Source organism: Staurois parvus, unplaced genomic scaffold (genome assembly GCF_062004578.1).
Source record: "Staurois parvus isolate SC_StPar_1 unplaced genomic scaffold, SC_StPar_1.0 ptg000719l, whole genome shotgun sequence".
Lineage (NCBI taxonomy): Eukaryota > Metazoa > Chordata > Amphibia > Anura > Ranidae > Staurois > Staurois parvus.
This window is the reverse complement of record NW_028318515.1, coordinates 946,190-970,269: the sequence shown is the minus strand read 5'-3', so window position 1 is coordinate 970,269 and position 24,080 is coordinate 946,190. Positions and strand designations below refer to the sequence as shown.

The window sequence follows — 24,080 nt, the reverse complement described above, 5'->3', positions numbered from 1 at the left end:
GTGGCAGCAGAACCCATGTAGCAAACCCTCTGTGTCCTGTAATGCATTCCAAAGAACTAAAAGTATTTTACAGGTAACAAAAAAAATCCTGAAGCACTATTTTTTAGTATGCGGTTCAAATAACAAAAGTCCAAAAGCAGACCTAAACTCTATAATTAACTGCAGTAATTAACTGCAGTTATTTCCCCTCCTTGTTCCCCACTAACTGGAACTTACACAATTTCCCTTACATTTTTATCATTAGCAGTTGCATGATCCCTTTTTTTACAGTACCAGCCAGCTGGTGCTTCCTGGTAACTTCTGGTTAGATCCACAGCAATCTAACCAGAAGATCTTATTCGGCAGAGGCACTGATTGGCTGCCTCTGCCTAAGCACATTATTTGGAGCAACCAGTCTAAATTAATTTTGCTCATGCCAGACCAGGACAAAATGAGCTATGAATATTTGCTTAACCTCTTGCTGCCCATGTAACTTTCAAGCCCACACTCACATATGTATCTATGGATGACCAAGGTTTCTGTGCTGAGAGCATGCTCCCAGCACAGTGGCCAAGATGTCTCAGACAGCTCTTGGTCTTAAGTGGTGATTGGAAACTGACACCATGGACTCCCAATCACGTGAGCACTGTGACAGTAAATCACAGTGGTCATATGAGGAAGTCCATCCTGCCCTGGACATAAAGACCCACTTATTGGGACGCTGGGTGGGAAATTGGCACTTTGCTTCTTTGTGTTTGTTGAATAAAGCAGTTTGTATGCTCTGCATATGCTTTATAATACATGCTGTATCCATTACACTCATTTAGAATATTTATATTACAGATTTCTTTCCAGTCTGCCTTCCGACAGGGACCACAACAGAAGAAAGAGCTTATTTCAACATTAGTTCAAAATTCAAGTGTGGATACATCACTCATACTTAAGTATTGCAGGTAAATAGCTACTTACTGTTTTAAGAGCTGCTTTGGTGGCAGTTATAGGAATGTACAGTAATTTCTTAAAACTTTTTTTTTTTTATCCAAGTACCTTTATGTTAGATAGCGATGCTGCACTCCAACTTTACATAGAAACACTGCTCCTGTCTGGCTCAAGCTGGAAACACAGCCGTGAAGATTGTGCAGGGGATTCTGAACAGCATGCTCAGCTGGTGGCTAAAGCAAAATTGATCATTCCTCTGCTAAATAGCACAGAGGACCTAGTTGTTAGTCTTACGGGTATACTGCATAAGGTAAATTCTACTATTTATTTCAAAATCACCTGTTGTATACCAAACCGTAAAAAATATATTTTCCAAATAATAACTTCTCATAGTTTTGCTATTATACTGCACAATGTAAACTGTGCCATTTATTTCTAATTCATCTGCTGTATATCAAACCATAAAATATGTTTTCCAAATAACATCTTCCATAAATATTATAGTGTTGCAAAAGAATTTTCTGTTCTAGCTTTTTGCTTGGGTGTACTGCAGCCCTTCGTGGGCTTCAGGGCAGCTCCTTATTTGAGAGGCAGGAGACATGCATGCTCTTCTGAAAGCAATATGGTGGCTGCCATTGCTTAACTCTGTGTGACGGACTGTGACACCCCACCTGGGTGCTTCTGTCAGAGAACTGCTTCCTCGCCGCTGAGACACAGGACCCCAAGGTATTATAGCTAGGTATTGCACCCAAGAGCTAGACTACACTAGCTTAGCATCAACAAGGAACTCTCTGTGCTGTCAACTCACACAGAATTTATACCACACAGAATCAGGCAATCACATTATCCTAAACAATGCAAACTGTAAACATATTAATGTTACACTCCAGAAGGAAAGCTTTATTGTCTTTATTCAGAGAATGAATCCAAGCCTCGCTCTCTGTGTTCATCAGGTTGTTATCCATCATCAGAGACTGATCCACTCTCTCCATGTGATCAGAGGCTGAACTGTACTCTGTTCCATGCTCTGACCAGGAGAAGCAGACAAAATCCCCTTTCTCCTCCATGAGCCATAATCAGTGGGTAGAAGGCTAGCCCCTAGTGCCCTCCAAAAGTCCCTGTCCTGGTTGGGTCTGTCACATTCTTTCTTTAAATGTTCCATACCTGGCACTCATGTCAGTAGAACATGGACTTTCAACAGATACCTCCTCTAAACGCATCAGCATTTGTAGGCCTGCGTGGCACCTTCCCAGTGTAAAAGGGGCACTCATAGTGGTTCTGGCTGTCCTTTATTTGGGATGAGCCTTTCTTTTCTGTCAGTATAATTACTTACTGTATCATATTTTCTAATAAACAGTGTTTAATGATAATGCACTAGGCTGATGTGCTTTTATATAGTGTTTTTCCACTACCCCAGTCTGAGGAGGGCAGCAAGGCGAGGTGCACACTTGAGATTTGAAGTCATGAGGATGGACCTAGGATATCTGGATCAAAGAGAGTCTACCTAGGGTTAGAACATCACACTTGAGCACCGGAGATTTAACTTTTATTCTAGGAATTTTGAATTTTTATTCAACTAATATATTATGTCCACATTGAATACAAGTGTGAGAAATGCATATGTCCATTATGTTGCTCAGGCATCATAAATCACTAATTTTCTTGTGTCTACGTCATATTAATAACTCTTTCAGATGGATCCCTATGACTATGAAACTATTGAGGGGACCTTGCAGGTTATAATGGCTGCTGATGAAAAGAATACAAATATCCAGCTAAGTCAGGTAGAGTAACCTCAGGGGTTCCACTCCCAGATTTAAAAAAATGTATTGTTTATTTATACAGACATATTACTGTGCTATTAATGATCTGATTTAAAGGTGGCATTTTCATTTTTTTACAGTACTATATTTGTGTCATTTTATATTACTTTTTTTTTTGTGATATATTCATTTATTAACTCAGTTTGAATAAATTATGCTATGATATCATATTCATGATAATTTAACTTTAGGGTATCAAAAACCACAGGATTTTTTGTTTGTCTGCATCTGTCATTGCTTGGGTATGCATGGATTCCCTTCTATCTTATTGAGGATCTATCAGACATCTACAGAGTTTCATGGTTGTTTGTATTTCCTATTTGTTGAATATATTTTTAATATGTTGACATTTTTATTTGTAGGCTTTAAATTTGGTTAATCTTCTTAAATCTTACAAGAGGTTTGCTCCCCCTGCTGATATAGAGCACCAGTACATACTGGAACATGGCATTGCAATGTCCACTGCTGCGCACACTAGACTACCCTTCCATTTGCTTTTCGTCACAACCTCCTCAAGTTTCTGGGCCATCATATGTAAGTTGCCAGTGTGTATTTGGATATATGCATAAGCATTTTTAATTCAATTTTCTATTTAATCATGGCATCTAGGGTAATGATATTAAAACCACATTCGCCAGCCACTTAACTTTTGTGTCAATGTTTCCTTCCTAAAGCAAAATGTTTTATAAGCTCAAGAAGTGCAATTAGTATAGCAACCTACACTACATATACATGGCTATACAGTTAGGCTAGCTTAATGCTTTACAGCTGAACTGCTTTCTCAAAAATTCCATTATTTTGTAGAGACCCTCTTTCTAAAAAATAAAAAACGTTTGTACTTTTTCTTGAAGTCCATTAAGGGAAACAGGAAATCTTAAACTTCCATCTGCACAAAGATTAGATACTGTCAAACTCTAGGCCAGCTCGAGGTATAACCCCTTCTACTACCAGAATGCCAAAGTTTTCTAGCAAAGTTATAATGAGAGCATGATCATAATGTGTCTCTCAATAAACTCAATAAACTCCAAGAAAAGTTTTACAGTTTGTACAAAAATCCTATTTTCTTAATTGTTCATTATGGCTTAGAGGAAGTGTTAAACCTTCAGGGCATCCAAAAGCAGTCCAATTGAGGGGTGAACTACTAAGCAAACAATAAGGAAACATTAGAACACTAGGGGTGTGTCTGCAACTCAAAAAGACATTAAAAAGACATTACGCCTGAAGCTGGCATCAAATGTCCACCTGGTACAACCTAAAGAGCATGTGAACCAAAGACATAAATCACCTTGTGGGTGAGAGTTGAGCGATAAATGTATCTGATGGATTCCAATGGTAGTTTCCGAAGAGCAGAGAAAACGAGAATCAGATGTCATGAGGAAATGGACAGGGGGATTTGCATGGGAGACTCCCTTGAACAAAGGACTTAATCGAAGAGGCCAATGGTCTCTTTAATAGAATAGAAAGTGCTGGAGCTTGATTTTGTGACTCAAATGTTGATCCAGTCCCAACTGCATGAAAGAGAGAATTCATTCCACAGAGAAACTCTAGGCTCAGAGCATGTGACCTATGACTCCCAAGTCCAATGATTTATCTTACGGGAAATGGAATTCTTACCTTTAATTGTTGTAGGGCAATGAGAATTACTGAAATACCTTTCATCTTAATTCTGTTAAGCAGATGATAAAGATGTTCAGCAGAGGAAAGGCATTAGGTCAGGGTGTATTGATCCCAGGGAGCTACCACTGCATCCACCAGGATCTCTAAACCTGGAGACCAGTAGGTCCACATCCAGTGTTCCCCACCTGTGACACTCGTCCTGAAACTCCTTCACGTGTAGGGATTATTCTCTGGGGCCCATGTGCTGTCAGCTGAGGAAATCCGTCTGCCAATTGTCTATTCCTGTAACGCACACTGCTAAGGCTAAAATGTACAGCTCTGCACAGGACGGGATCCGCTCCAGCTCACTTGTTGCAGTGAGACTTCTTGTTCTTTCCTGATGGCTGATGGCATTGTCTGACTGAATCCATAACTATTGGTTCAACAGGTTTGTCCAATGCTAAAAGGACAGTCAAATTACCTGAAGCTCTAGGATGTTTATTGGACAGCAATACAGGCTGGCTTCCACTAGGTAAATTAACCAAAAGACCAGAGGAAGAGACTTCCCTGGCTTCCAAGCCAGATATCTACGTCACCAAGCCAGGCAAAGCCTCATCCTTGGTGACAACTGAATTTACTCCAGGACTGATTTGCCCCATGATGACAGGATGCTGTTGCTACAGATGTCTGGAGTGAAGTTGAGCAAAGGCATCTGTCTCAAAGGAGGCTACTATCAATCCCAAGACACTCATGCAGAAGCACAGCGTCTGACAGTTTCTGGACTTAAGAATCTGAGGGCTGAAGCTTCTCCTGAGGAGGAAAGACTGTGCCCTAAAATGTGTCCAGAACTAAAGACAGATATCCCAAGTGATTAGTCATTTCCACTGATGATTTCTGAAGGTTCAGCATCCACCTAAACCTCTGCAATGTCTAGGCAGTTAGAGATGCATTGTAAGACAGAGCCCTAAAAACTGTTCCCTCTGCAGGAGGTCAGTAAGTATCCCACAGTGGGGATAATACAGCAATATAGGGATCCCTTCACAAAGCACGGAAAGCTTTGGCATGCTGGAACAATGAGAATATGTAAGTAAACTTATTCAGTGTCCACATAATTCAGAAGTTGGCCATGACAATGATATATCTGATTGATTCCATCCAGAGTTTATGGGCCCAAATGTAAACATTCAGTGCTTTGAGGTCTAGGATGGGGTAAATACCTCCTTTTGGGTCTGTGAACAAATTGGAGTAAAACCCCTGAAACCATTATGCTGCTGGCACTGGGACAATAACACCTTGATCCAAAAGGCCCAATGGAATTCTGCAAGTTTATGGAGAGATGCAGGCAGTTTGGAGGTAAGAAAATGAGAGGGCAGTGTACAAAGCTCGTTTGTAACACTGTGATGCCACCTCATGCGCCCAGGCAGGCTGGAATGCAAGCTGTAGAAAACCTCTCAAATGCTGAAATGTAACGCCTCATCAATCTGCTCCACCTGTTCAAGCAAGAGATCAAGTGCAACAGTGGTTATATCCTTTTTAAATTAATTTGAAAAGTCAAACATGGTTTGGAAAAGTAAACCACAGTCAGAAGCAGGAGCAGAGTGGGACCTGACAGCAAAAACAAAGCTCTAAAAAGGGTTTCAAACAGCTTATCTGTGTTATTAAAAGCAGATTCATTCTCCACCAGTATGGTAGTTACCTTGTTAGGTCAAGACATGGTTCTGAACAGAAATCCTCACTAATCACAGCCAGCAAGTACGTTGGAGCAGATAATTTTTTGATGGTGCTTTCAATTTCAGTAGCGAAACCGTTGGAAAGGCATGTGCAAAAGTATAGTGTTTATGGCTTTAGGTGTCCTAAACGACCCTGGGCTGGAAACAGCACTGGTAGAAGCATCAGTTTACCTTTTTGCTTCAGAATGGTGTGCACTACATCAATAAGAGCAAAAAAGGTATCATTTAACTTGGGAGTAATAACAGCAACTCTGATTTCTCAGGGTAAGCTCATCAGTAAAGCATTTGAGCAGCCAGTGTCTCTGCAACCAATGGCTCATAAGCTACTAAGGATGCAGTCAAGTTAGATACAGAATCTGCTGGAGCGGTTGCAAGAGCCCTCTTGTGGTCTGTGCAATGCAAGTCCAAAAACTGGATAATTTGGGTTATAAAATCCTGCATGATTGGTAAATATTTCAGTCAAAAGGGCAGAGGACTCAGCCGCACCCAATAGCGTCAAAGAAAAATTTGAGGGAAAAGGTCTCTAGCAACAGAGAACAGCATGACTCCAGACTGCAGACATCAGCTGCATTAGTAGGTGTGCTGCAAGCGGTTAGCGAGCTGTTAGTAGAAAGTGATCTGAGGGTACCAGAGGCAAGACCTCAAGTACTCACAAATCCAAACAGCTGGTAGCAGGTGTAGAGGCAGAGACCAGAGGTTCAGATGGCCTAATATGGGCAAAGTCGGAATAGGGCAGCAGGTACAGATCAAAGTTTCATGTGGCTCTTTGCAAAAGGAACAGCAGCAGGGAGATGCTTCCTCAACGCTATATGGCAGAAAATAGAGCACACTTGCGGTATACCCAGCAGTTGACTTCAGCACAGATTTCCAAAGGCGGGCAGAAAGCAAGCTGAAAATTGCAGGAAAAACTCCAACAGTACAGTAAAGATAAGTCTTGATTGAAGAAACGAAGTGAATAGGTTCAAGATTTAAGACTTCCTGTTTCTATCAATGGATGAGAAAGAAAAACTGTCTTCTATGTTGTAAACTGCTTCTCTTGTGTCAGCTACTACATGCCTGCATTGCCACAGAAATGCTGTCCTCTGTGCCTTTCTGTTTGGCATTAGCTAGGCTGCTTTACTCTTTATATCAGTAATTAAAATAATTTACAGCTGAGCTTGAGGCACAAAAACGTAATATTTATTTTCAATGGACATAAAGCCATTTTGTTTGCCAAATTTATTTACAAATCTAGATATTACTGTGCCACATACAGTCATGGCCATAAATATTGGCACCAATGAATTTCTGTCAGATAATGCATCACTTCGCCCAGAAAATTGTTTGTTACAAATATTTAGGCATTTTCATGTTTATTTTGTTTGCATTGGTATGACTCAAAAAAGTGGAGAAACAAAAAGCCAAATCTGACACATTTCACACAAAACTCCAAAAATGGACTGGGCAAAATTATTGGCACCCTCAATTTAATATTTGGTAGCACACCCCTTGGAAAAAATAACTGAAATCAATTGCTTCCTGTAACCACAAATGAGTTTTACACCTCTCTACTGGAATTTTGGATCATTCTTCTTTCGCCAACTTCTCCAGGTCTCAGACTGGAAGGGTTCCTTTTCCCAACTGCTGTTTTGAAATTGGATGGGATTGAAATCTGGACTCATTGCTGGCTAGTTTAGTACTCTCCAGCATACCAATACAAACAAAAGAAATAAACATGAGCATGCCTAAACATTTGTAATTGCAACAGTTTTTTTGGGCAAAGTGGTGCATTATCTGATGGAAACACAGGGGTGTCAATATTTTTGGCCATGACTGTATATAGTTTGTGCAAAGAGCAGAGCTGTAAGTGGGACCCAGTAGGCCCTCCCTCTACAGCTTGCTTGCAGTTTCCTGCAGGGGAGTCAAAACAAGACCAGTCACCCTGCACAAGAAGAGAACAGACGTAAAGTACAGGAGCTGTTTCATGCTTGGTTACTGCCTGTGGTGCAGCTGCCTTCTTGGATACTCGTGTCACATCTCCCAGGGGTTGCAGCACTAGGAATACAAAGCAGCTGGGGGGTGGGCAGAAGGGTGGGCCCAGCTCATCAAGAGCTGGTTGCCTGAACACGAAAGAGGCAGCCTGCTGAAGAGGACCAGAATGGCAGGCTGTGTCACCCAAACAGCAGACAATGCTGGATTAGTATTTCCTCATGTTCCTATGCCACTGAGATTATTACATCACATTACTGTAGCAGGGAGTTTAGGATTAAGGGTGAAGGATGGTGTGCATGCTTTAAATGCTTTATGGTTCAAACAAATGTCAGTATTTACCAGCAAATGAGATCTGCTGATGTAATGGGGGATAATGCAGAGCATGTGATTTATGCCATGGGCAGTTTTTAAAACCTGTATATATTTTTTCAAGATGACTATGATCTTTTTCATAAGCAAAAAAAAGGCCACATTAAGAGCTTTACTTTATTTGTTTTCTAGATGTTCAAAAAAATGATAATTTAAAGACAGTTAATATAAAAGGACACTCTTTGCTAGAATGAGAGATTTTATATTTTTATGTACCAGAAATCCACATTTAGTAAATAGTGTAATTACATTAACGTAGGAATGCTTTAAAAACATTTTGATATTCTATATTATTGTCTGTCTTTATCCACTCTTTTTCTAGCTGCTGAGCTAAGTGAAGAGTCCTTTCCGTCGTTGTTGCTCATCTCCAAACTCATGAAGGTGAGAACGCACCGATTTTTAGGCTAGCATGTATGTTTGAGGGAAAGGGTTTAAGGGGAATCCGTTTCTCAGTAACCAGTTGCAAAATTTGAGCTAAATAAGGAACGTACGCAAACTCTCCAAAATACGACTCTTCCTGACCAATGAAACCATAAAGCTCCTAGTTCACTCGCTGGTCATCTCTCGCCTCGACTACTGCAACTCCCTCCTCATGGGATTAGCTTTACATAGACTATCCCCCCTTCAGTCTATCATAAATGCTACTCCTCTCTGCCAATCCCTCCACTGGCTTCTGCTCACCCAATTAAATTCAAAATACTAACAACTTAAAAAGCCATCCACAACTCAGCCCCCAGCTACATCACTAACCTAGTCTCTAAATATCGACCTAATTGTTCTTTGTTCTTCCCAAGACCTCCTGCTCTCTTGCTCCCTCGTCGCCTCCTGCCACGTTCACCTCCAGGACTTTTCCCGAGCTTCTCCTATCCTATGGAATTCCCTACTCCCATCTGTCTGACTATCTCCTACTCTGTTTGCTATTAGACGATCCCTGTAAACCTGCTCTTCAGAGCAGTCTATTCTGCCCCCACCGAACAACTGTACTTTTATTGTCTCCATCAGCTCATCCCCCACAGCTACTACCTTTTTTTTTTTTTTTATCACTTGACCCTCCCTTCTAGATTGTAAGCTTTGATGAGCATAGCCCTCGGATTCCTCCTGTATTGAATTGTATTGTAATTGTACTGTATTTTAGATTGTCATACCTTTGTGGTAAACACAGTTTTCTGATTCATCTTAGATAAGCTGTACTTTGAATATGCTAAACTGTAATAATGCTACCACTGTAAAATATGTCAAGTATTGAGAAATAAATATTGCTACTTATAAACCAAAAATCACTATGCCTTTTATATGCATTTTTCATGTCCTATAGATTGTATCCATATCTGCTTTACATAGAACAATTGCTAAAGCCTATGCAAAGTGGTCTTTACACTTAACCAGTGTTGTCTATCTTTTGTACAGGCTAACATATCTTAGAAGGTCCTGCTTTAAAACCTCATGTAAACATTCACATACAATCTCATATTTTGTGAAAATCATAAACTTTTGATAAGTTGAGTTGGTTTCTGGAATGTAATGTTTGCAAATAGATAAACTGGCAAAACCATCATTCTTGGCTAAGGTTCTTTATCTGTGATGTTCACATTTTAGGTTTCACTGGATACTTTATATATGACCGCTGTCAAACATGTGTTTGAGAAAAGTTTACGACCTAAAGCACTCAAACTTAAAAATAATGAATGCACTTCCCTTATGAACAAAGAAACTGCAAAGACTGTACTTACTATTCAGTCCTATCTTCAGTCTATTAGTAACCCAGAGTGGGCTGCAGCTATAGCTCACAGAATTGCTCAAGAGCTTCCAACAGGTATGTAGCTTAGGTCAGCCTATGTACAAGTAAGGCAATAGTTTTTGAGTTCTTTGTTTCTTTTTAAGCAAATGTGTATGTTGTGATTTTGTTTTAGGACCTGATAAAATTCACGCATTAAAATTTTGCTTACATTTGGCTGAAAACTGGAAAAGCAACACCTCTCCCAAGGTAATGCAGACTTTCATAAGTGCATAATATAACTGGAAAGTAATGGTTTTCATTGCATTTTTACCTGTCTGTATTTTACGTGTGTGAATTGCTTAAGAAAAGACCACCTGTAAACAGGCTTATGAAAATAAGCAGCATTCTCTCCTGCCCCTGCCAGAATTTAGCGGAAAAAAGCACCTGTAATGTTACAATATGTGTGTGCGTTTATGTGCATATGACTTTTGAGAGTAAATACAGAATATTGATTTATTCTATTAGTACTCAATGTAATTCATATTTGTAAATTTCCATTGAGTTTCACCCATTAATAGAACTTCAGAATCAGATCATGATCCAGACTGTTCGCTTTTCTTTTATTCTCCTTCGTACATTATATAGTCATAATGGGGACCATTTAGATGCTAACACACAAATATTTTAGTGAAGATTTTTGGCTTTCACCCTATTTAATTCCGCTATTTATTTCTTCTCAGTGTATGAATTATGCCACTTAGGGCCAGCTAAGCCTGGCATATTTCCTTCAACCAAGCAACCCAGATGCAGCAGAGAGTCTGTCATTAACATAAATGGCTGTGTGCTACTGTGGTCATGTATATGTTGGTGCTATTGAAGCACAAATTCCGCATACAGACGTATGCAGAAAATAGAAAAATTTTATATACATGAATACAACAGCATGCAGCCAATACCTGGCTGCATGCTGTGCCTGAGCAGGAGGAAATATGCCGGCAAGTACGCCGAACGGGCTTAACCAGCCCGTGTGCAAAAGCCCTTAATGATGTCCTTACAAATTCACTTCTCATTTGTCAAAATCCTTATCTGTGAACAAGATATAATCTATATTTTACATTTTATGCCTCTGGTTGAACCTTCCCCTGTGACAATCAATGTGGCATTATCTTCTTGTTTCTGTATTACCAGTTGTTTTTTCTAAACCTTGGTTTTCCGTCTGTGTTGAGCTGCACGCCAGAGACATTGCTTGCTCTAATTTCCAAATGACTGCATGTTACTTTATTTAAAACTCACCGTTGCAAAGCATGATATGCTCTGACACATCTAGACAGTGCAAGCCTTGAAGCAAATTGTAATAATTTCTGACCTATTATCCACTCCTATACCTACCCTTCAGAAGAACAAATTAAGCAAAAAATGTAGGGTGGACTGACTGAATGCCAAAATACAAATTTTGCATTTCTATTCCAAATTTCGCATTTCAATTTTTAAATTTTACATTACAATTTCCACATTACCATTTTCAAAAACAAAGGGGAACAGCGCATCTTAATGTAGCCGATAAAATCACTTTAATGGTGGAAAAGTAAACTCACAAAGGTAGAGCAGTGCTCACTTTGGTAATGTAAGTCCTGTTGTAGGGCACAGTGATCCCACTGGGTGTCTATGTGCCCTAGATGGTGAGCAGGTGGCACGCCTGTGGCCAAAGATTTTGAAATTGAAATAATAAATTTGAAAATGGGATTGTAGAATTCAAAATGCTAAATTTGGAAACCGGAATACAGAATTTGGAGAGTCAAAGTTTGGAAATTGAAAAGCAAAATTTGGTAGTTGAAATGCAAAATGTGGAAATTGTGATGTGAAATTTGGAAATTGAAATGCAAAATTTGGAAACTGGGATTTGAGAATTGAAGTGTGGCATGTGAAATTTGGAAATTGGATTGTGAATTGTGGAAATTGGAATGGGAAACTGAAATTCGAAATGTGGAAATTGAGATGTGAAATGCAAAATTTGGACTTTAGAATGCGGAATTCAAAATGCAAAATTTGGAAATTGGAATGTGACATTTGGAAATTGAAATTCGGAATGCGGAATTGGGAAATTGGAATGCAGAATTAAAAATGTTAAATTTGGAAAGTGACACTTGGAAATTGGAATGCAAAATTTGTAGATTTAAATTTGAAAATTAGAGTGCGGTATTCTAAATGTGACATTTGGAAATTTGGAATGTGAAGATTGAAATTTGAAGTGGGGAAATTGAGATGCGGATTTCAAAATGCAAAAAATGAAATGCTGAATTTGAAATACGAAATTTGGAAATTGAAATGCGGAATTCAGAATACGGAATTTGGAAATTGGAATGTGAAATTTGAAGATTGAAATGTGGAATTCAAAATGTAATATTTAGAAATTAAATTGCAAAATTTAAAAATTAGAATGAAAAATTAGAAATTGAAATTTGGCATGTTTAATTTGAAATGCAAAATTTGGAATTCACAATGCAAAATTTGGAAATCGGCATGCTGAATTCAAAAAGTTAAATTTGAACATTAGAAATTGATATGCATAATTCAAAGTACGGAATTTGGAATTTGAATGCATCATTTGGAAATTGAAATTCAAAATTTGGAAAGTGGAATTCAAAATGCAAAATTAGAAATCTGGAATTCAAAATTTGAAAATTGGAATGCGGATTTCAAAATGCAAAATGTGGAAATTGGAATCCAAATTTCAAAATGAAAATTTGTAAATTGAAATGCAAAATTTGGAGCTTGAAATGCTGAATTCAAAATATTAAATTTGGAATTTAAAATGCATAATTTGAAAATTGCATTTTGAAAGGCAGAATTTAAAATGCGAAATTTGACCATTAAAGTGTGAAATCCTAAAGGAGGAAATCAAAATGCGAAATTTGGAAATAGAAATGCAAAATTTGGAACTTGAAATGGATATTTTGACATTGGAATGCAAAAATTGTATTTTAAAAAATTGAAATGCGGAATTCAAAATTTTAACATTGGAATGTAAAATTTGGACATTGGCATGCGGAATTCAAAATACGAAAGTTGGAATTTGAATTTTGAAATTTGGACATGTGCAATTTGAATGTGGAATTAAAAATTGGAAACGTGGAAATTAAAATGTGAAATTTGATTATTTAATATTTTGATTTCAAAAAATTTGAAAATTGGTATCTGAAATTTGCAGATTTAAAAACTGGAATGCAAAATTTGACATTTTTAAATGCATTAAGGTTTAAAGTGGTTCTAAAGGCTAGCCTTTTTTTTTTTTTTTTTTTTTAGTGTAATTATATTCACTTTCTCTCCAGCTCAGTGATGTCTCAGACATCTTCAGCTGGCAGCTTCCGGGTATTGATTCCCAGATGATTCCTTTGCTAGGGCAGATAGCATCACTATTATACATGCATGGGAGTTCAGTCATCTCGGCATTGCCAAAATTCTTACACTGAGCTGTGCATGCACTGCATGTCTCTTCTGTATTAAAAATCCTTCCTGTTCCCATTTTTTTTTTCTATTTCAGGTCTCTTGTAACTATAGTTTTCAAATATAATAGGACTGCAATGTGTCACTTTTTATACAGTTGTGTCCAAAATTATTCAACCCCCAATGCTGTAAAGGGGTTTAGGGACTATAGTGTACATTTGGAATTGTATTCAGAATCAAATCCTACAAGGACGTTGTAACTACCCAAATGCAACTAAAATGACATCAATTGTTTATGTAATACAGTAGTAAATGGTTCTTATGTGGTTTCTTCATTGCCACAATTATTCAACCCCTTAAAGACTACCACTCTGAAGAACAGAGGTTCATACAGGTGCTTTCCATCAGGTATTGAAAACACCTGTGGATGTCACCGAGCAGCAATCAAGCATAATAAGCACCAATTAGGCAGCTTTAAAATGACTGTGATACTCAGCTCCTTCTAGACATTTACTGGTGTGGTTACAAACATGGTGAAGGCAAGAGAATGGTCCAGGAAGACAAGAGAAGAGGTGATTTCTCTTCACAGGAAGGGCAATGGCTATAAGAAGATTGCAAAGATGTTAAACATACCAAGAGACACCTTAGGAAGCATCATTCGCAAATTCAAGGCAAAGGGCACTGTTGAAACGCTACCTGGTCGTGGCAGAAAGAAGATGCTGACTTCGACTGCTGTGCGCTACCTGAAGCGTAGAGTGGAGAGAAGTCCCCGTGTGACTGCTGAGGAACTGAGAAAAGATTTGTCAGATGTGGGTACAGAAGTTTCAGCCCAGACAATAAGACGCACACTGCGTAATGAAGGCCTCCGTGCCAGAACTCCCAGGCGTACCCCCTTGCTGTCTCCAAAGAATAAGAAGAGTCGACTGCAGTATGCCAAAAGCCATGTGGACAAACCACAAAAGTTGTGGGATAGTGTTCTGTGGACTGATGAAACAAAATTAGAACTGTTTGGGCCCATGGATCAACGCTATGTTTGGAGGAGGAAGAACAAGGCCTATGATGAAAAGAACACCTTGCCTACTGTGAAGCATGGTGGAGGGTCAATCATGCTTTGGGGCTGTTTTGCTTCTGCAGGTACAGGGAAGCTTCAGCGTGTGCAAGGTACCATGAATTCTCTTCAGTACCAGGAGATATTGGATGGAAACGTGATGCAGTCCGTCACACACCTGAGGCTTGGGAGACGTTGGACCTTTCAACAGGACAATGATCCCAAGCATACCTCCAAGTCCACTAGAGCATGGTTGCAGAGGAAAGGCTGGAACATTTTGGAGTGGCCATCGCAGTCACCAGACTTAAATCCGATTGAGAACCTCTGGTGGGACTTAAAGAAAGCAGTTGCAGTGCGCAAGCCTAAGAATGTGACTGAACTGGAGGCCTTTGCCCATGAAGAATGGGCGAAGATACCCGTAGATCGCTGCAAGACACTTGTGTCAAGCTATGCTTCACGTTTAAAAGCTGTTATAACTGTAAAAGGATGCTGTACTAAGTACTAAGATTGAATGTCACTTGGGGGTTGAATAAAACTGATAATGCTGTGAGCACAGAAAAGACATTTGTGGTTATTTCATTATAACTGTTATGTTATATTTGTCTGACCTACAAGTGCCTCTTTAATGTAAATGTAAGCAAGATGACTGAATGATCAAAAGCAATGTCAAACTGGCCAAAACACTCAATTTCAGTGGGGGTTGAATAATTTTGGACACAACTGTAAGATGAGAATTCTTATCCTGTTGTGTTAGAATTTTGATTTGAATCTGCTGTTTATACAATGGATCAGTATGTGTAGAGCTTAAAGTCTTGGAATTATCTTTTGATATTTGTATTTCTAAAACGTAGCTTTTCTTTTTTTTTTTCTTTTTTTTTTTTCCAAAATGACAGTACCAAAATCCTTGGTTTTACGGAATGCAGGCATTTTAAAGGGGATCAGAATTTCATTTCAAAGGGTAATGTGTACAGCATTTTGGTTTCACGAATGCCTTACACAGAGCCTTAAAGTTCAACTAAGCTCAGCATCTGTTTCCCAAGACAGTCACATTTAAGTCATGCAATAATAACTTACAGTTGCTTGCGCTCTTGTGCTCTCAACCAGACTGTCAAGTCATAAATGACTGGTGCCATAACTGATCATATTTGCAACACCATGGCAACTGCAGATTAAACGGAGGATAAGATGGCACCTTCTTTGAGTGGAAAGGATAGGAAAATTGAGTTCGCCCTGCTCCCAGGGACATACTTTCTGCATCAGAAGCTTTCACCCTGTATACTGCCTTCTACAAGTCAGAGGGCTGGCAGTGGCCTTTGGTAAATGAAGGGCAAAAGTCAGAGGTGCAATAATTGTAGCAGACAGCTAATAAGACAACTTTTAGATTGGGTTTATAACAGAAAAACTGAGCTCCTAGAATAAAGTAAATCATTTGCAAATGGTAAACATATATATTTTTTAAAGACAATTTGTGAATCCGTTTATAATATTTTTTTTTCTTGTTTGTAACATTTAAGGTAGAGGCTCACGAAAGAGCAGAAGTGCTAATAAAGAAGCTCACTGTGCAATACCAGCGTTCAGCAACGGAAAGTGTTTTGATAATACACAAAGTAAATACTCCTGACCTTTTGAAACAGATTGGTAAACCAGCCAACCTCATAGTTTCACTTTATGAGCATAGCAGTGTGGAAGAAAGGATACGAAATCCAACAGGCAGAGATTATCCAGGTGTGAAAAATTAAAATGCCCATGTTACACGTTCTACTTAATGCTCTGCTTAAGAGCACATATAACATGCATGGTATTAGAATAGTATATTGATTAGCCAGGAAAGCTGCTTTTGTGGCTTTTTTATTTAATTTAACTTTGTAACTTGGTCCTTCATGGCAAATCCTTGCCAACTGCTCTTCCCCTGTCCAATGAGATTGCTGTACTTGCCAGTAAGGCCACTCCATTGGACAGGGCGGAGAACTTGGCAAAGTATAGTCATAAGGCGAGGCACTCCTTATCTTCATCCTAACACACACAGGAGATTCATTAGAGAATAACAATAATGCTAAGGTCATATCCCAGACTGCACATGATTTATAAACCAAGTTTGACGTGAACCTTGTTCCTGTGCTGGGAAGGCTGAACAATGAAAAAGTATCTCTCTTAAGCATCTATTGTGCGTGCTTATTTTAAAAAGTCGCTGAGGCAAGGTGCTCTGAGCATGTTCATCACTGTATTGATACTAATTAGAGGTTTAGAGGTAATGTTATGTGGACTAATTTAAATTGTTTTTTTTTCAATAGTCTATGTGAGCGTATTATATATTACATTCATTAAATATCTAAATGTTTTCATAACATTACTGCTATATTTGTGTGCTTTTATGCCCCAGTCTGCTTTCCCCTAAGGAGTGAACACTAGAGTGCTGGCCACAACGCTTGTGGTCATGGGTTGGTGGCAGAAAGAGGATCAGCATAGTTTTTAAAATTGTCTCCTTTTTACAAAGGTTATACTGCGCACGCGCCTCTACTGAGTCTGTGTAGCCTCCTTTTGGGTCAGTTGTACTCACCATTTTTTCCATCGTACACACAGACTTCTTAGCCTTTCCCACAATCACCTTCAGCAGCATCTGCACTACAGTTCTACAGGATGTTGAGCCAGGCTCCCTGATGTTTCAAGTAACAAAGTCACAGATGGCATTAGCCCTTTCATTAGCCCAAAGTCACAGATGGCATTAGCCCTTTCACAGATGGCATTAGCCAAATTACTCATTCTATGCCTAGTATGGCAATCCTTTTAAAACGTTTTTAACTGGTCTTGTGTATAGATTGATGGGAACCAGATAAAGTCTTTGCAATGAGTGTTTGTCAGGCAATATCCTATGGAGGCTGGGTTCCTGAAATAGTGGGCTGTTTTGTGGTGGACACAGCAGTTTCTTGTGTTGCCAAAATTTTTAACTGTCCCTTTTGAGGTTAGGTCCTGTCATGCTACCTACCATTGCAACCATGTCCATCTGTGCGTAGTATATAGAGTTGCTCTATGCATGTAGGGCAACAGTGAACAAAAACACACACATGCACAATGCCTGGTGTTGCGTGTCATTGGGGCCTTAGAGAACATCCCTATTATGAAGAAAATGGATGACCTCAAACCAGCATGTTCCTAACATCTTTACTGATTCAGAATTAAAGATAAACATAATCCAGTGTCACTCCAGGTCAGTTCATGCTTGCCCGCTACAGCCAGGTGCTCATCCAACTCTAGCTAACAGCCACTATTATGCAGAAGAGGGATAACCATACACTGGCATATTTCAAATAGCTTCATGAAATAGGCTACACAGGGGATGAATAGAGTCCACTTATGCATTTCACTCACAGGTGCTTACTCCTCTCTCACTCAGTCTTTCATTTGCTGTGTTGTCTACCCCTCAGATGAACTGTTTTTGGATGCCCCAGTATGCCTAAATTACAGTCAGGTCCATAAATATTGGGACATCGACACAATTCTAACATTTTTGGCTCTTTACACCACCACAATTTATGTACCTGACTGTATTTCATCCCATGTCCTGTAAAATTCTATTCTTGGTATACGTTAAGGGTCACAGTTCACTACAAAATAAAAGAGCAAGATGAGAGTGGGAGTTGTTATTTTGGGCTGTCTGCAACTTTTTTACCAGTGTCCAGTCTCCTGAAGGCAGCAGCTTATAATGCAACGTACCTCAATACTCCATTCTGTGTCCCTTAATATACTTCTAAAGGATTTAATGTAAGTACATCATGGATCATCATCTAGAATCTGTATTTGTACAATACTTTATTTTATATTTTCAGTAATTTATGTATGTTTCTTAAGGAGCAACAACATTTGAAATACCATCAAAAACTATTTTCATGAACATTTATTTATTTATTCAGACATACATGCTACAGCAAAGCAAATAGCTGAAGTGAACAACTTGAGCATGAGCAAAATTCGAGACCTTCTGCTTGACAAATGGTTGTGTCCAACTACCCTGCCACAAGCTGTAGTAAGTACAAGTATTTTCTTTTCCAAAGGCCCTTCACCTGTGTTGCAGATTGGGATGCGGTTTATACTTTGAGAACTTTTGATGTGCCTTTTTAAAAGGTGCACAGATTGAGCACTTGACTCAGATGTCAATGATGTGCATGCTGTGACATTAGAGGACTCGCCATATCACTATGAATTTACTTACAGTGGTGCCATGAATTAAGCTGGATTCCTACATAGTTACATAGTCTGGTTACAAAAAGACACACATCCATCCAGTTCAACCTACAGAGAAAAAAAAACACAAATAGAAAACCTCCATATACACAATCCCTTACCCATAGTTGATCCAGCGGGGAAAGAAAAACATAAAGAATGATCTATTTTGCTCCAATGGAGAAAAAAAATCCTTTTTCATCTCCCAAGAGACAATCTGATATTCCCTGGATCAATTTATACCTATAAATATTAGTATCTAGTTATATTTTAAGAATTTATGAAAGAATCCAGGTCTTTTTAAAACAATCTACTGAGCTGGCCAGAACCAGTTCCTGAGGGAGTCTATTCCACATTTTCACAGCTCTTACTGTGAAGAAGCCTTTCTGTATTTGGAATTCTCTTTTCCTTCAGACGTAGAGGTGCCCCTTGTCCTCTGTGATAACCTTAAATTGAATAACTACACCAAGTTCACTATTATGGACCACTTATGTATTTTATACATGCTGATCATATTCCACTTTAATCTCCTCTTCAATAGAGAATAAATTCAGTTCAGCTTCTTCCTCGGTGACATATGCCATGACACTCAACAAATAAAATAACTTAATAGCTAATGGCAAAAATAGACATGAGCTTGTTTTAAAGTGTGTCACCCTGCTTTTTTTTGTGTAGTAGGGATTTGAGCATCTTTGAAGTCAGTCATCTAACTGCTTATTAATGAGTGTAGTGTGGTGCTTCCTCACTTGCTCCTTGGTTTCCTCTGAACCCTTCCTTAGTCTGTGGGATTCTAAAAAGCATACCAGGGTGGCAAATGGAGGGAGATCGGTGAATTATTTTTTTCCAATAACCTCTACTTTGATTGAACTGAGAATTGCCCAACTTTAGGATCTCTGTGCTGCTGGCTGGAGGCAGAAGGGTCATGAAGGATGTTTAGAACCTGTATGTCTCCAGGATCAGTAAAATGTATAAAATATCTTCATCATACAGTACAGAATACAGGAATTGATTCTTAAACCATGGGGTTAAATGCTGCTATCTTCAGATGGCTTATAGGGTCCTACTCCTGTAGGTGTCACTATAACCCCATAAGGTTATAGTATAGTCAAGAATCAGAAGAACTGTTTGTCAGTGAACTCCGAGAAAGGATTTTACGGTGAGTAATAAAAAAAAAATATCCAGTTTTGGCTGGTAAAATGTACTACTGGAGTTGTAATTTGCGTATGTATTTTTGCTTCTTTACTTCTACAATGTCTAACTTATTACTATAATGTTAGTCATGACATTCTATAGAAATATCAAAGTAAAATATATTGGTCTGCAGTTATTATATTTAAATTGTCAGCATAAGGAACAAAGAGTTGTGTGTTTCACTGGCCTATTGAAGCTATATAAGGACAGCGTCTTCTCTTTGCTTAAACTTGCATTTTTAACTAAAATAAGCAATCATCTTTTTCCAGAAAGACAAAGATATATTTGGTGATGTCCAAGGGGATGAAGACCTCAGTAGGTATGTTGTATGGCAATGTGGCTTCATCTGCTATGTTTCAGTAAGATAACTCCCCGTACCTGTAATAATAAAACAGTACAGATGATGAATTGTAATGAGCCTCAGAAAACCACTGTGGGATTCAAGGTCTTGAGCAACTGCCTTAGAAAAGTAAATATTTCTTAATTTCGCAATTGGTAGGAATGGCCCCCAAAGCACAGACTCAAACTCTAAAAAATAAATAAATAAATAAATAAAAAAAATAATCAAGGACCATCTCATTGTCACCAGAGACACTTGCACGGAAGCATGGATTAACTATTGGACAGTTTAGTGCTTTGGTACTTCTGGTAATCATTCACAAAATGTAAAGTAAAGAATTGTTCAAGAAGATCACATTCTATAAACGTACAAAGAACAGGCAGTGGTCAAGGCAGCAAACCAATTTGAAGCAAAGTTGAGGTCAGGAAGAAAAGGTTCAAGTTAAAATGTAGGGACAAGAATAGCAAAGTCAGTGGCTATAGAAGATAGAGGCTGGAGGCGTGGGGACCGTGCTGCAATATGGCCGCATAGACTGAGAGCTCCACTCAGCACAGGGGAATCCTCAGAGCCATCACAAACCAGGGGCATCAACGGTACCTACTGACTGGCTCATCCTGCTCTCCAGACCCCACGGTACACAGTGATATGTGGAGACGCCGTCCAGACCCACCGCAGGTGCAGAAACTTTCTCATTTTTTCTCAGCCGTTAGCCGCGGACCTCAACAAAATGGTGGCCGGAGACCATCTTCACTGCCATCCGCAATGCCTCTAGTGTCTGCACTGGCCAAACACAAAGACACCACTGGCGGAGACACAGCAGTGACTTTAGACACCTTTGTGTCCTAATACCTCTGACTTAATCACTTCATTGCCTTCCACACAAAGCCTGGTTAAATCCAGGCTAAGAATGGACTCAGGCAATGCTGAGCATGTTCTATTGGGTATGGAGGTGAGCAATCCATGTATAATTCAGTCATCTCCAATGACTTGCTCTGATCCTATAGCCCAATTTCCAATAACTGGTCAGCCTATCTCTGATGTAACTATGAAGGAGATGCTTATGTCGCTCAGATCATCCATACAATTTGATGTGGTATCTTGTATACAACAATATCTCCCAGATCTCTCACTTCTGCTCTACAGAGTGGATCAGGTAGAGGACAAAATGGCGGAATATACATCCTCCTTCAACACCCTGGTAGATTCCCACACATCTCAACAGGAAACTATTGATAGATTGAAATCAAAAGTGGCAGATTATGAGGACTGCTCACGTTGTAATAATCTGAAAATACGTGGAGTCCCGAAATCTGTACTACCACACCAGCTTCCTCACTATGTCCATGATCTCTTTAAAGCAGTAATTCCTTCATTAACCTCGGCTGACCTCACTTTTGACAGAGTTCCCAAGTTGTCCTTTCCACCCCCTGAAGTTCTTTGGGACGTCCTATTAAAAGTGCACTTTCAAGTAAAGGAGAAACTCCTGGAAACTTTTCGCTGAGCAGACAATCTACCTGTGCAAGCAACCAATCTGCAAGTGCTCCCAGATCTTTCTCAACACATTTTTCAACAACGCAGAAAATGAAATACCATTACAAAGGCCTTAATAACAAAATAATCTACCGCTAGAAATACCTGGCTAAACTCAACATCACCTACAAGGGCTCTGACCACCTTACAACATCTCTAGATGAGTTTGCACCTCCTTCAATCCTGGAATATCATACCTCTAGCACCTGAACACAATTCCAGTATGCAACGTACTCCACCGACACAAATCCAACTGACAGGAGTGGCATATGGTAAGCCACCGTAAAAAAATGTCTTCCAAGAAAACCTGAGGCTATCGTTAAGTTTTCTACATATCCTCAAAAGGTTTCCCCTAGTGTTTGAGAGTTCCTGTCATCGTACTCAAAACTCCCATAATACGGGTAGTTTATACTGCCTGGTCCATATTGGACATTATATTTTATGTAATCTTTATTTAGTGTAAAGACAGTACAGAGAAAATCAAATCGGCATTTCTCATTCAATATGAGCAGAAAAAAATCATAACCAACGAGGCAAGCTCAAGTCATTCAGTGCCACTGGCCTTCAAGCTTAACCGCTTACCCGCCGCCTTATAGTAGAAGTACTGCTACAGGGTGGCAGGGCTGTGCAAAATCCGGTATATATACATCATTCGCATTTCCGGGTAGGGGTGTGTGAGCCGCCCTACCAGTCCCGCTATTGGCGGCTAGGGATGTCAATCGCCGTGTAAAGCTGACGGGAGAGACCTGTGTGTAAACAACTCCGGTCTCTCCCCTGTTAACATGGACATGCTGTTTTGTATCTCTCTACACAGCGGAGAGATACAAAACAGCATGCCTCCCTAGTAAAACAGAATACATAGGAAAACAGACACAGCCCACAGTTAACCCTTTGGTCATCCAAAAGTTAACCTTTTCCTGCCCAGTGTCATTAGTACAGTATAAATAAAGGGTGCAGCACTTAAAATGAAGAAAAACCACAAGTATTGGATTATGCATACAATGCTAACATAAATAATATATAAAAGGAGTGACTTGTGGTAAAGTGCTAATAAATAAACAATGTGACTCAATGTGTCAAGTGATATGTCACTGTATCGTGACCAAAAGGTGCATACATAAAGTGCAAAAGTCAATAATAAACATATAATAAATAAATATCCGTGTCACTGCGTAGTGACCAACCGTGCATATAAAGTGATAAATAAGCATATGGAGCATATAGTCCAAAATAAACGTGTAGAAAATCCAAATATATGAAGTGCATGGAAGATCACAAGGATTTCCGACAACTGGTGGTCTAATCCAGTAGGTGATGGTATATCCAAACCAATAAAGACTGCGCACTCACCAGATGCGCAATCAGTAAGCGCATTTAAGAGATAACACTCTTAGTAGTAAGCTGGAAGCTCCTCTGGAATATGGTCTGGTCTGCTGTCCCTCACTGCTCACTCCGCTGTCAGCAATGGCTCTAACCTTCTCTCATGTGGCTCTGTGGGTGATGGGAAGCTCACATAGAGCCCCAGAAAGAGGAGGCCAATAGCGTGATATTGTTTACAAATATTGTGTTTATTATAACATCCAGCAAGCAGGTAAGTGGAAAAAAAACTAAGTACTGACCAGATACAAGAATCAAGATGGCCGCCGGGACCCAGGTGGCGCTCAATACCCTATAATATCTGAAATGTCAGAGCCCTGGTCCTGAGAGGATACTGAGTGGGGAGAGGCTGGGGTGGCTGTGTCACTCACCAACTGGGAAGATGCTATTGGCGACACTCTTGGGAGTAGGAAAGGCTGGGATATAGCTGCAGAGTTGTGTCTCCACTCCCGTTCCGGTGCCCTCTTGGAGGCCTCTCCATTCATCCACCCGCTTCCTCCAAAGAATGAACTTATGGAGCCCCACCTGAGAGTGGCAGTCCCCTGGGGCTGAGAAGAAGCTATACGGTAGTGGGACATTGCAGGGTGTGCTGTTTGAGCTGCGGGAATCCCCATAGCAGGCTTAAGATGCGGCAGTCTGTGAGGAGCTCTGGTGCCGTGCTAAATACTGACATTACTTTGGAAGAGAGAGAACTCACTATTCTTTCACTTCCCAGTGGAAAATCGCCAGGCCCTGACGACCTTCCTAATGAATACTATAAAACCTTCAAGCATGTCTTGACCCCATACCTTCTCCCTGTGTTCCACGA

At 39.6% G+C, this 24,080-nt stretch overlaps 1 protein-coding gene across 2 annotated transcripts in view; it reads left to right on the top strand.

The window, feature by feature from the left end:
- The window catches only part of KNTC1 (kinetochore associated 1), a 306,855-nt gene that overhangs the window by 203,836 nt on the left and 78,939 nt on the right, over positions 1-24,080 (top strand). For both annotated transcript variants that reach the window (XM_089653668.1, XM_089653667.1), the window contains exons 43-52: positions 823-932; positions 1,024-1,228; positions 2,613-2,702; positions 3,104-3,275; positions 8,730-8,788; positions 10,004-10,220; positions 10,318-10,391; positions 16,131-16,341; positions 18,525-18,637; positions 20,295-20,344. In XM_089653668.1, coding sequence (XP_089509794.1) covers positions 823-932; positions 1,024-1,228; positions 2,613-2,702; positions 3,104-3,275; positions 8,730-8,788; positions 10,004-10,220; positions 10,318-10,391; positions 16,131-16,341; positions 18,525-18,637; positions 20,295-20,344 — 1,301 coding nt within the window. The remainder of the gene's footprint in view (positions 1-822; positions 933-1,023; positions 1,229-2,612; positions 2,703-3,103; positions 3,276-8,729; positions 8,789-10,003; positions 10,221-10,317; positions 10,392-16,130; positions 16,342-18,524; positions 18,638-20,294; positions 20,345-24,080) is intronic.